Here is a 13,563-nt window from a genome sequence, read left to right on the forward strand (position 1 = left end):
CCGCGCCGCGGCCAATGGCGGCGCCGCCCGTTTGTTTTGATACAGCCCGGGCGCCTCTTAAAGGCGCCGCGCGCCCGGGGCGGCCCACGCGCGGCGCGCGGGAGGTCCCCGCGCCGCCCGCGAGCGCCGTGTCCGCCGCTGGCCGTGTCCACGCTGCAATAAAGTAAAATAAAGTAAAATAAAGTAAAATAAAATAATAAAATAAAATAAAATATAAAAAATAAATAAAAATAAAATAAAATAAAATAAAATAAAATAAAATAAAATAAAATAAAATAGAAAAATAAAATAATAAAAAAATAAAAATAAATAAAAATAAAATTATAATAAAATAAAATAAAATAAAATAAAATAATAAAAATAAAATAAAATAAAATAAAATAAAATAAAATAAAATAAAATAAAATAAAATAAAATAAATCTGGGTCTCTTTGTAGCAAAAGCTCTGGGAGGGAGAAGCTGCATGTGCGGGAAGCGATGCACAGCGGTTGGCTGGTGGGGCAGGGTGGTGGCTGCTTGTATAACAGGAAAAAAAATAAAATCAGTCTGCAATAATTGATTATCAGCAYGGTCTGCACTTCAATAGCATCTTGTGAGGCTAAGTGTTTCTTTCCTCGTCCCTGGTTCCTGCTCCCTGCAGGCTGGGTTGATGCACGGATTGATTCCGCAGGGCAGTGGGTTTATTTGGCTCCTGCTGCTCCAAGGCTCCGTGTCGCAGGCTCCGGAGCTGGAAGCTGCTCTTGGGCAGAGTCCTCGGAGCCGCAGCGCCCGACAGGCTGCAGGAGCGGCTGGCTGTGGTGGGAGAAGCGCTGRGCTCCTTCCTGGCACACAAAAGGCTGGGGAAAAGTCACTAACGCGGCGCTGTCCCCCTGCGCTGTCTGTCCACCTAGGGAAATCTAACAAATGTAAATCCCTGGCCTCGCCACGTGCCCGTACGGCAGCCCCGCGCCGCCGGCTCCTTTGTCAGCCACGGCACAAAGCGGCTGGAAACGTGTCCCACGTCGCTCGGCGGCTCCGGGAAGCCGCCGCTGAGGTTCAACCCCGTCCTTTGTTAGGAGCCTGCTGGGCGAGCGGGGATCGATCGCTCCCTCCCGGCAGCCTCGCCAAGGCTCCCGGGCTGGAGGATAACGAGGGCAAAACACCGTGGGCAGGTGAAGGGCAGGGATGTCCACGGCAGGCTCGGCACCAGCGTGATCTGCAGGCTGGAAGGAATGAGCGGCACGAGCCCGAGGGCAAGGGGAGCCCGGCACAAATGGGCCAAATCCAGCATTGTGTCTGGGCTGGGAGGCAGCGCTGATGCCAATGAGCACGCAGGAGATGCTCCTGGAAAAGCAGGGCTGGGATCTGGAGATCCGCAGGGCTGGGATGGAGAGGGGGAGCGYGGATGAAGGGAAGGCTCTTTGCACTGGCTTGGGATGGTCTCCAGCTCTCGCCTGCAGCCACCAAAGCTGAATTTCGAGCACCAACAAGTTCAGCGAGGTCTGTCCCAGCCTCCCTCCTTTCCCTCTGTCCTTCTGGATCCACGGATTTACTTATAGCATCCTAGAAATGTGGAACGGCCTTCCAGGAATGCTAAAAATCCACCGCCCTTGCAGGAGTTTCTGGGAACTCCTGAGCTCTGCTGGGACGTCTTGCTCTGCCGTTGTGCGTGACCACTACCTCCGCCTCGGGCCGCAATCTCAGCTCGCTCCAAACTCTCAGACACACTTATCCGGCAGGGAGACAGTCGAATGCAACACGGGGCAGCTCACACAGAGAGCAGGAGCTGCAGGAAAAGCCGCAACTCCAGCAGGCTCTTAGAGGCTGCAAAACAAASAGGAAGGTGCCCACGAGAGCCAACTGGGTCCCGGCTCCAAAGAGATGGCCGAACCACTTGATGGCTCAAATGATGCTCCCGTTCCTTAGCCCCKGTGAGATTTGCCATGCCGAGCGCGTCCACATTCCCATTCCCACCTCTGAAGATCCCGTCGCATCCACCCGGGGACRGGGACATGTCCCCTGCGCCCCGGTGCTCCCTGCAGCCCAGGGAATCCCACGCAAACCGCYGAGCCAGCCCAAACCCGTCTGCAGGGCTGGCCTGGAGCTGCAGCCCAGCTGCCGATTGAGATCCGCAGGGCCAGGCGCCAGGGAGGCCCCCAGCGCTCCCGCCTCCTGCCCCGTTCCTGCCCCAYGGAGCAACAGGAGTGGGATTTTCCAACGAGGCTCCTCACCCGCGCGGACAGGCCCGAGAGGCGGGGAAGCGACCACGGCCCCGCCGAGGGGAATTGCTCCCGCTCTCAAAGATCTGTAATTCATTTGCCCTTTGAGGGTGGTTGCCCAGGGGCTGGCTCGCCTGCGCCACGGCGGCTGGAGGAAAGCCGGGCTCTGCAAGGCTGAGCTTTCCTTGGAGCGCCTTCCCTGTGCTCTGCGGATAGGGCAGGCCAGCCCTGGGCCTTGCCCGCACTTGGGGGGCGATGCTGCCTGGATGTGATGCCCAGGGAGGCCYGCGCGGCCCCTCACGGTGCAGCCGCCACGAGGCCGCGCGGCCTCCCCCCCAGCCGCCATTTCGGGGCGACGGGGCCGGCCTGGGGAGCAAACGGAGGGGGCGAACCCCCTTACCCACCCGCCCACCTCACTGCAGCCTCACACTGCCCCCCGAGAACCACAAAACTCCCCGCGGGGAGGCGGGCCGCACCGTGGYCACGCCCCCCCGCGGCGGAGGGCCAGTAGGAGCGATGCTTTGTGGGCGGGGGCGGGGCCAGGCGGGGCTCGGCCCCGCCCCGCGGCTCTTCCCCCGCTGCGTGCCGCGCGCGGGCGGATTCCGGCGGGTGCTGCCCGGGCCGGGCATGGTGCTGGTCGCGTCGCCGCCCGCACGCCGACATGTCGCTGCCCAGAGGTACCGGGGGCGCCGCGGGGCGGCGGGGGGGACCGCGGGCGGGAGGGCTGCGAGCTGCGGCGGGAACGGGGATGGGAATCGGGGGGCTCGTCCCGGGACATCGTCCCGCGCAGCCCGAGGCAGCGGCCGCCGCGTCTTGGACGTGGCCGGAGCGTCGCAAGGCGTCGCGCGGAGCATCCTGAGGGATTTGCCGTGCGCGTCCAAGGGCATCGCCTGGTGCATCCCAAGGCACCCCCGGGTGCATCCCATTGCCTGGCACGGCGGAAGGCGTCGTCCGGTGCATCCCAAGGCATTGCCGGACGTATSCTGAGCTGTTACAGCCCAGCACGCTGCACGGAGTCGCTGGGTTCTTCGGAAGGGCTCACCCAAGGGATATCCAAAGGGGTTTCCCAGCACGTCCGAAGGCACCGCCGGGAGCACCCGGAGGCACCTGGAATTCCCCACGGCATCGCCCAGCACGTGCGACGGCACCTCCGGCTGCATCCGGCGGCCCGCTGCTCCGAAAGCATCACCCTGGCCGCATCCAGAGGCATCGCCCGGCACATCCCGCGTGTCCCGGGGCGCATGCCAAGCACCACCGGGCACCGCGGTGGCAGGAGCACAGGGTCCCTCTTCCCAGAGGGATTGGGGCAGCCAGGACCTTCCCAGCCGCCTGGCAAGGGYGCCCTGGGACCTCCGGTTAATTTGGGGCTGGGGACGAGGGGCTCAGCCCTCCGACAGTGTCGCCGTGATGCAAGTTTTTAGGTATCGCCTGCATGTTCCTTGCGTTATTATTGGCTTAATTAAGATCTAATGGAATAATTAAGTCTTATGTAAACTGAGAAGATAGGATGCTAGATATACAATTGTTGCCCAATCTCTCTTGTATAAATTTCCTGTTATCTGCGCCTTTGGTGGCCCGCCAGCACAGCCCTGGTAGRCTGCGTGTCAGGCTTCTGTTAGGTGAAGTCAAGACTATCTCCCCAGCTTTCTCCCTTGTAATTAATTTGTTTATGAGGGAACAAGAGCATGGGAAGCTCTTTAGAGACAGCTTGGAGGAGACAGCATCCCTGTCCTTGCTCCTTCAGAATCTCCTGCATCTACGTGTGCGTGAGGTTCATGGGTTCCCCTTGATTTGCAGCATCTCTGCATGTGCTTGAAAGCCCGTGTGTGATTTTTGCAGGGTTTGGGTTGAACTAATCTTAAGTTGMTCGTAGGTAGCGTATCCTGATGGCCAGCGGGAGCGATTTGGGTGCTCTGAGTTGATGCCCGAGTAGATAAACGCGTGATTTCACCAGATGGAGCAATTGGGCAGCGTGTTTTTCTGTCCGCTGAAACCTCTTGGGAGCAAAATGCCCAGAACCTGAGCAGGGCTGACGCTGCTTCCCAACCTGCCGAGCCCAAACTGCGGCACGAGGGCCAGGCTGCTGGCTGGGCAGCCCTACGGCACGGCCGGAATGCCGAGGGATGCTCCCTGCTCCTTCCAAAGCATCCGCTGCAATTGCAACCTGCTGCGCGAGGGCAGCACGGGGTGGTCCTGCCGCCTGCGGGTGCTGCGTCCCCCTCTTGCATCTCTGCACCGGGACAATTCTTGCAGCTGGGACGCATGCGATTTTGGAGGAAAACACCTGCAAACGGCACAGTTTGGCCTCCAACCTGCTGGAATGGAAGGGGTTGGATGTGTCGCGGGATGCGCCTGCGGCCCAGGGCACACGCGTGTGTCAGAGAGTTTCCCCTTGCGCTGGCACACGTGAGCGTGCGTCACGGGCGTTATTTATAGAGCAGCACCGTGACTCAGGTGGCCCGGTCACTGTCCTCAGGTATCGGCCCGGGATGACTCCGCGYGCTCGGTTTTGAGGGAGACGGGAAAAATCGCTGTGCTGATGCCTTGGAGCTGGAGGCAGCCGGTTGCATGAGCAGCAAGTGGGGATGGAGCAGAASCAGCAGGAGAGACCCAAGGGGGTCCAATGCTGCTTCTCTTTATCACTAGAATAAAATTCAGTTTCTTTTTTTCCTTGTTCTGGAGTGATACACAGGAAGCTCCAAGTCAGGAGCCATGTGAGCAGGTGAACACACTTTGGCGTGCCTTTTTTTTTTTCTTTCTTTAAATGATCCGTGTCTTAAACGGAGGGAATGTGGACCTGCGTTTCCTGTTTGCTGGGTACGTAGGCTCTGAATCAGCAGCGATTTGTAATGGTTCGGAGCGGAGCTGCTGACTCACGGGCAGGAGCACGTGGCCGGACGGCTCCCGCTCGGGAAGGCTTCAAAAAAGGGGCCGTGGGCACCCGGTGCAAGGGCAGCAACTGCCAGGGCTGCGGGTGCTGCAGGATGCAGCACTGGGATGAATCCACAACGTGGTCTCCTCTGGTTCCCTTGGTGCATCTGCAGCACGACCTGCATTTACGCTGGCTCTGCGCAGGGAAATCCAGTGGATTTGGGCTTTCTTTTCCTCGTTGCTTCCCCTTCTCAGGCTGCAAACAGTCCGGAGAGCAGATAGAGCCTTCCAAGGTGTTGCTCTCGGCTGGGCTGCTTCGGTGGTTGCGGTACCAGCGCTCGGCTGCTGTTGTTCCGACATAGTCACGGCATTGCCGTCCGCCCCCGAGGTTTTGGGATGCGTGTCCCTGCAGCCCGTGACGCGTGGGAAAGGAATGGTGCTGGGCGAGGGAGCTTCTCCGCGGCTCCCGACTAAACATAGCTTTTCAGATAAACACCTTGGGTGGCTTACGTGAAGCTTAGGAGGGATTTCAGCTTAATTCCTTTCCCCACTGCCCATATCTGGCTGATCCAAATTATCTGGTGGGATCAAGATAGGTGTGAAAGCATCACTTGCTATTTCGGGATAATCTTGCTATGTTAGGGCTAATGTTTACAAAAATACGCAGAATCTCTAGCTTTTCTCAAGTCAGCGTAACTTGCCTGAGTGGTATTTAGCAAATTGCTGACGTGGAGGGAAGGAGTCACCCCCAAAGCCCTGGCACTGCRTGTCTTTTCCCTTGAGCTCTATAAGGGTCACAGTCACCAGCAGCAGATCTCAACACGTGGCCGGTCCTGGATGTTCTTTTTCCAACCCTGCTCCAGGAGGTTGCTGGAGGAAGCAGCTCTGCAGCTGTAGGATTGTAGGCAGGGGGGATGCAAGGATGAAATCTGGAGGGAAAGGACCTGCTTGTCCTCCCCTGGGCTCACCTAGCACCAAAGCTGACGTAGCTCAAAAGCAACTTCTGCTGTTGAGCAATTCTCCTCCAGGAAGGCGCAAGCAGCTTTTTAGGTGCCTGGATGTGACCCGCTGCACTTCACAGCCACGTGTCTTCACTTCCTTTTTTGGCTYGCAGCAGGTCAGTGTTTCCTGATGCTTCAGCGGGAGGATTTGCAATTTCCAAGTATTTTGGCACTACTGTTGGCACGATGGCTCCTATCGCAGGGACCTGGGTGAGGGTGACCGGGGTGGGTGCTCCTGCTTCTGGCAGCGCTTGGAGCCTCTCCTTCCCATCAGCTGCTGGCCGAGTACTGCAGTGACTCCTGGTGCAGRGTGTTTCCACCCTCCCAAAGTTCTCTTACGTCTTTCCCAGCTAATTTCWTTTTTTTTGGCGTCTTTTAGGAGACTTAAAAGCGGCTTGTAATTCCTGTTTTCCATAGCTCCAAAGGTCACGGAGATCCTCGCTGCAGAGCCAGGAGCGCCGTTAATTCACAGCTCCTGTGAATTTGGCACGGGTGGCTACAGGGGGGATTGCACAGAGATCCCCAAAGGACCGAGCTCCAAACAGTCTCCAATAAAACATATACAGAAATCTGCATCAAGGGAGGCATCCTGCCGGTGTTTCTTCAGAGGTGCCAGGAGACTAAGGGGTAAAATACCCCGTGAGATTTGAGTTAGCTGGTACAGGCTGAGCTTCTGGATCCRTCTGTGCTGCTTTCCTTTTCCAGAGCCCCTTACAGCAAGCGTGGCACRGCTGGGGGAAAGTCAAGTAGGAAATTCAGGGAGGTGGAGCAGGCTGGTGTAGGTGCTTTTCTTCCAAGGTGGTTGTGGGCTGAGCACCCTGCCGGCTTTGCTGGCTCTTGTGACACTCCGGCGCTGTTTCCTGCTGAGACTGTGGGCGGATGTTCGCTCGGAAAGCGGTTTGTGACCCGCGAGGCCGAGGCTGGAAGCTGGGAGCCTGTTCTGGCTGGAAAGTACGGAACTTGTCCCGAGCATCCCRTGGGATCTCCTCATCTGGCTGGGATTTGGAGCCCGTAGCTGGTGCGACATCAGCACAGTGGCCCACGCTGCGGAGCAAAGAGGGATCCGAAGGGAACAGGCTTGTCTGCGAGGCCAGGGGTGGATCTGACAGCTTACAACCACGCAGGGCTGGTGACACGGATGGGACGGAGGGGTTGGAGAGAGGATGGGAGTCCCTTTTGGTGGACTGGGTGCTCTGCTCTGCCCCAACTGTCTTTAYTTGATGTTAACAGATGAGAGTGTCCTGACCTGGATTGCTGGAAGGCATTTGCTGGACATCTCCRAGCAGCTGCAGCTGCAAACGCAGCCTTCCCTGCAGCAGCGAGCATGAGCTTCTCCCRTGGAAGGCTGCGAAGGACAAATGCAGCATGTGGTGGAAGGAGTTTTGCTCCAGGGCGGAGAGCTTGCTCGGCTGGGTGTCCGAGTGGGAAAGCTCAGGCTCGCTCTGCAGGGAAGGGAGGCCACGAAGGAGCAGGGCAGGAAGCCGARGGGATGGCCAGGAAAGTCTCCAAGTTGATCCCAAATGTGTGACCCACAGTTGTGTGTGGCTGCAAAGGGACGTGATGCCCAGAAGATGCGAGGGGCTCCCTGCAGATCCTTGCTAACAGTGACACAGCTTTTTATTTTCTTTTTCAATAAGAGCCAGATGTGCTCATCAGTGAGGCTTTTAAGAAAGCCACACTGCATAGTTAAACATCCCCTGCTGCTGTGGATCGCTTGGTTTCTCTCCTGAAACGCTGCCAAGTTGCATCTCGGCCAAAGATGAAGTGATCCTGCGCTGATCTGTTGCATTAGCTGCTCTTTGCTGCCTCCCAAGYGCCTTTAAAAGGTGCTTGGGGGCGAGGTGGGAGGCCTAGTCCCATATAYGTGCTCTGCATCTGCTTGTAAAACCCCGTGCTTGCACCAGAAAACGCCTGCTGTTGCCCGAGGAATTCTTCRGGCTTGCAAACGTGCGTGTGTTGGATGCAGCTGCACACTCAGCTGGCTCTCGAGGTTTCCCTGCTCTCCTTGCAGCTAAAATCATCCCCTCTTCCCGCCCTGTTCCCGTGGAGGGGCTCCCTGCTCGTTGGCGATGCTTCCCGTTGACTCCCTGCCCCGTTGACGAGAGCTCATGGGCGTGTGGACTGAGTAAAGTGGTGGTAGGTGAGGTGAGGCCGGCACCTGGGCTTGCAGCATCGTTTGCCACCAGCACCGGTGGCCRCTGGAGACCATCCAGAGCTGGGCAAAGCCAGGATGACCTCTGGGCCGTCCACGTCTCAGCTTGGCCACCTTCCATGTCTCATCTCCTCCCCATCCACCTTCCCATCCCGCCTGCCCAAGAGAAGCTGTTGACGAGCCCCACGTGGTCTGACCACGGTGCCGGGATGACCCACGGGAAGCGGTGGCCGGAGGAGGACGGATCCCTCCTGCGTGCCAGCCGCCTTGCTGCCGGAGTTTGGGATCCTGTCCCTTCATTTGGGATCCAATGAGCGTTTCTTGTTCGGTAACTGCGGGTTTCCCCGCGGGGTTTTACAGCTCGGCGAGGGAAACCGTGCGTAACAGTCGCGTGGCCGGGAGCCAGCGCGCGTTTCCCTTTATCTCTCACAGCTTTGATGTTTTCCGTGTCCCCTTCCAGCACCTCTCCTCGCTCCGTGTCACTTGCCACTTTGCAGAACGCTGCCTCTTTGCCCCAAAATGCTGCCTGCAGCCACTCTTTTTTTTTCCAGGGCAAAAGGGATTTTTGCTTTTTACTTGTTTTACATAGAAGAGAATGATTCTTGGAAGCGCTGAGCGTGCCCCACGGAAGCTGCCGGCTGTGACTCAGCGCCCTTCGCCCAGCCCGGGAGTCCTTGACCGAGGCTGGGAGCGTTGGGGATGCGTTGGGGCTTGTCCCGGCAAACTGCTCTTTTCCTAGGGCAGAACGACAGCTCCGTAGGCAGCGTTTCCCAGGAAAAGCCCGCAACGCCTTAATTCCACCGAACTCCGGAAAAATTGCACTGCGGGGAAAATAGGTGGATTTGAGAGAYGTGGGTGAGGAGCGCAACAGGAAAAAAAAGAAGTAAAAACCACCAAAATGGAACAAGCAGAGCAACGCAGTCCCTTCCTGCTTTACAGGCAGCCAGCGGTGCTGCCACGTGGGAACGGAGCTGCCGAGTCCTCATTTTCCCTTTGGGCTGCCCCGACAGGAGCTGCAGCTGTCCCGGGGAGATTTGGTGCTCGGATTTGCTGCAAAAAGGTGTTTTCCCGCTGTGGAGAAGTCAGTCTTGGCCACGAGCTGCCGTTGGGATTGGTGGGACAGGGACATGGAAAGGTGACACTGTGTGGCAGGATTGCCGGGGCTTCGGCACGCTGCTGGTCCAGCTGTTGTTTCAGGGATGCTTTTAAGCTCCGTGGCAGAGAGTTTGCAGGAATAAAGGCAAAATGCTTGCAGGTACCTTCTGCAAAGCATGAAGCACGTGCTGCTTCTATATATTATTTTAATTTGCTAGCAGCAGGAGCCGGTCTCCTGCACCAGCTGGTTTTCAGGATGTGGGACTTTGGGCTCTCTTTTGGGTTAGAGCTGGGGGAGCAGAGCAAGGAAATGCTTATTCCCGCTGGGAAAACAGACCTGTCTCTGCCCACATGAGGTTTCCAAGGGCCAGGTCTTGCCTTGCTGCATCAACCCTTTCCCTTGGCTCCTGCTGCACGTAGGTCGTGTGGGCCAAAGCGGTCACTCCTCGTGACGCAGAAGCCTTGGCCGCTGCTGGCGTGGGCTTCTCGGCCGAGCGCTGAGGTTTGTGTGTGGCAAGAGGCTTTATGCAGAGATAAGGATGACCCTGAGGGGAATTGGACGGTCTCCCTATTCCAGTGCTCTCATCCCAATCCAGCCGGCGTTCTGCTTTGGGTTGCTCTGAGCCCAGCGAGGCTGCCTGGCCCCTCCTTGGCCTCGCGATGGATGGGGTGGATTAGGAGGCTTATCCTGACTTTCTCAGCACTGTACCCGCCGCCTGCATTGCTCTTCCACCCCGAGGAGCCCTTTGCATTTGTTTTGTCTGCGGTTTCTTGGGATGTGATGGGGAAAGTAGCGATGGACTGAGAGAGGACAGGAAGAACGGATAGTGTCGGAGTGAGATGCTCTCAGCTCTGCATTAGAGAGCTGCAGAGCAGKGCTCACCTGCACCACACAGGCAACAAAAAGAATTGATCCAAGGTTTTGTCCCAAGGCCTCAGTGGATGGTTTGCCCCCAAAATGTGCAGCCTCCCCTGTGGGCTTCGCCTGCTGCCAGCCGCTTTCCCCAAGTTCCTCTCTCCTGAGGTACCCTTGGCATGGATGTAATTGAAGGAACTTGGTAGGTAGATARCTGATGGGCTTGTTGGGTGAGTTGAGCATGAAAATGCTCGTGGCTTCAGGTAGGTGAATGGCAGAATTGGGTGCTGAAAAACAAGAGGGATTTTCGGCCGCGTTCTCGGTCTGCCCCGGCCGAGCTGCGCGGCGCGACGGACAGACCTGTTTTGACTCACGGATGCCGAGCTGAGTTTGCAACATCTGCGCTTAGGTAACATCTCAAATGTGTGAACTGTGCACGCTCGGCCTGGAGTCCCCGAGGAGCCATAAACACCGGGTGGGCGGCTGCCAAATTTGCAATCCCAGAAGGTAACATCGCTTGGAGCTGCGGGAGCAGCTGCCTGCCGCGTTCGCCGGCTGCAAATGCAGTTCTCAAGAACGTCCCTTCCTGACCCTGCAATCCAGGAGACACCTGGGTTGCTCTTTTGTTCCTGCCGTGTCCCCAGGCTGGCGCTTTCAACGCATCGAGGGCTGCCTTCTTTTCCACACTATCCTGTTTGCAAAGCAGGTGCCTGCTCCGGTTTGTGTCATTTGCAGAGATGAAATCACTCTTTCCCTGCCCAAATTAAATGGGAGGGAGGATGGCAGAAAGCTAATGCAGATGTATGCATTCTGAAGGATTGCACTGAAAGCAGAGACAGGCAATACGTGGTCTTTTTTTTTTTTCCACACAAATTTGTGGGAGCAGCTGGAAGTATTTGCAATTGCAGCATTTTGGAAAGAAAAAAGCATGGCTTTGGACTCTGCTTTGGCATCAAGTTGCATCAGGCAATTAAAAAGTCAGATGACTCTTCTCCCTTCCCAGAAAAAAAGAAATGGAAAATGGAAAGCGTTCCTCCTCTGTCCAGCTGCCCTGATCTGAAATAGCCCCGAGTTCCTTCTCTCGTCTACAAACTGTCATCTGCCAGTTGATCAACCCCAAATTGCCCTTTTCTTGGCTTTGCCTCCAGGCTGGGAACTCAAAGGGAAACGCACTGCCTGGGCGAGGGTGCTGGGGAGGAAYGGGATGCAGATGATAGCAGTTCTGCTTCTTTTCCCTCCGTTTCTTCCATACCCTGCTCTTTGCCTTTTTCCTCGCACCGTCTCCTTTGCTTTTTCCTTGCAATCCAGACGCTCAGGCTGGAATTGCTTCCAGACCGACGTCTCCTGGCCGCCCGCCAGCGTCTGCAAGGAGCGACGCAGCCCGCACTGGTCCCGCGGGACCGCTTGGACCTGTGAGCGCCTTGCGGGCTGCTCTCCCTCTCGGGATAGCCTGGATAGAGCTGGGATGGACTCGGCAGCTCTGGACAAGGCCTCTTGGATGGTGCTGGAGCGGCTGGTTCCCTTAGGGAAAATCCTGTTTGAGGGAGGGATGCAGAGGCAGCAGGACCCAGCACATCCCTGCAGAGGCTCCAACTGGATTACGTTGCTGTAGCTCCTGTAACGGCGGTCGCCTTGGAAGAGGGTTTTGCACAGGTCGTTGCAAGGCTGCACAGTTCTCCTCACACAGGCAGCACGTCGCAAAATGCCCGAATGCAAACACCGTCTGGCAGAGCTTTCAAGCATCCTAAATGCAGTCCGGTCTGTGCCCYGTGGGGGATTTTTGGAGAGGAGCCTGTCTGCAATTGCACATCTTTGCAACCCGAACAGCGAGTTGCAACCCGAAAGCAAAGCGCCAAATCGAACATTTTTGCAGCCCTCCGGGTTGTGCAGGTAACCTAGAAATACCCCCGGATGGAGCTGGGTGGTGAGGACTGCACTGTGTTATCTGACAGCGCGAGTCTTGCAGCCCCCCTTGCTGCTTCTCCGTATCGGAAATTCCCACTGTTTCCCTTGGTCTCCAGGTCGCTCTCCCACCCGGCYCTGGGCAGCTGCCGGCTCCGCTTGGTGCGGAGCAGAGGAGCTCCTGCCCGATTGATGATTAATCATCTCCAAATGCCGTCCCGCAGGAATGGAAAGACAACCGTGTTCTCTTTCTGCCTGGATTCAGTTCAAAGGCTTTGTTTAAAAATAGAGCTGCCCGTGCGTTTCCAGGCTGCCGTGGGGCCGGAGAGCTGGGCACGGGTCTCCAGAGCCCAGTGTCACCCGGGGCTTTCCGGAGAGTGGGATATCAGTGTTGATCCTTGGGCACTGGAAAGCGTCACCCTCCGTGGAGCAGTTTGCACAGTCAGTTTTAGCTCTCGCTCCTCAAGACTTTGATGTGCCCAAATATCAAGGGGGGAGAAGAACCCCCTCTTGGGCCGGTTCTGCTTTGTGCCAAAACCCATCGGGGCCGATGCAAAGGGAACGGTGCTTCCCAGCGCGTGGCTGGCACGTGGGACCTCTAGCCTGGGGATTTGATGCTCTGGAGCAGCAATGATTTTGGGGTGGTTTGAGGAAATCTCTGAAGTGTTTTATATTTGGGCGGGGAATTGGCATTAAGTCCGGAGAGGAGTGCGGTGCTGGAGCTGGGTGCTGGTGCAGCCTGTGCTAGCAGCTCCCACGTCAGCATCCTTTATGTGCTGATGATCTGTGCTTGAAACTATACCCTGGGAGTGGAAATCCTCCTGAGAAAATATCCTCTGCAGCCCTTCTGGGGCTTGGGTAAACACTATTTAAAATTAGAGGCTCTCGTTATGTTGGTATGTGCGTTTACCTTGACCCCTGCCCTTTCCGTCCGCATCCGCGCACGGCCTGGCACCGCCGGAGACTTGGGGAATATGTGAAGAGCAAGTTGGGAGCATGTTTGCTGCTTTTAGATGGAGGTAAAGAACTTGCTCCAGCCTCTCCAGGCTGGCAAGGAATCGGAATCAAAACTGCAGGCTGTCAAAGCCAAGCCTGGCTTTGATCAGCAGCATCGCGCTGGCCTCTCCTGGGCTGCTTCTGAGGGAGAGGGGGAGAGCAAGGATGGTTTAGCTCAGCTTATCTTGCAAATGAAATCTTTTGCTCTGCATCTTTGTCTCTCTCTCTTGCTATTTTCTTGCAAAATCCATGCAGCAATTTCTATTTTGCCACCTGAGATGCTGTCTCGACTGTCACGCGGGAATAGCTGCTACGCGCTGTCCCGCTATTGTAATGGAATAATATTTCTGCTATTTGTTGTGGTAATAGTTGTTAGTGACAAAGCAATTTGCATGTCACCTGCAGCACCAAGAAATATGACCTCTTTCTTGCCGTCACTCCCTTGGTGACCAAACAATGATYGGGATCTTCCATCTCTTTCTCCAGTGAGTG

At 56.6% G+C, this 13,563-nt stretch overlaps 1 protein-coding gene across 1 annotated transcript in view; it reads left to right on the forward strand.

Annotated features, from left to right (window-relative positions):
- Nucleotides 1–2,857: 2,857 nt before the first annotated feature.
- Nucleotides 2,858–13,563, forward strand: part of MAP2K3 (mitogen-activated protein kinase kinase 3) — a 29,762-nt gene continuing 19,056 nt past the window's right edge. Inside the window, exon 1 of the mRNA XM_026054209.1 lies at nt 2,858–2,875. Coding sequence (XP_025909994.1) covers nt 2,860–2,875 — 16 coding nt within the window. The 5' untranslated portion in view covers nt 2,858–2,859. The remainder of the gene's footprint in view (nt 2,876–13,563) is intronic.

The sequence above is a fragment of the Nothoprocta perdicaria genome, unplaced genomic scaffold (assembly GCF_003342845.1).
Source record: "Nothoprocta perdicaria isolate Ctin4 unplaced genomic scaffold, notPer1 scaffold_12, whole genome shotgun sequence".
NCBI lineage: Eukaryota > Metazoa > Chordata > Aves > Tinamiformes > Tinamidae > Nothoprocta > Nothoprocta perdicaria.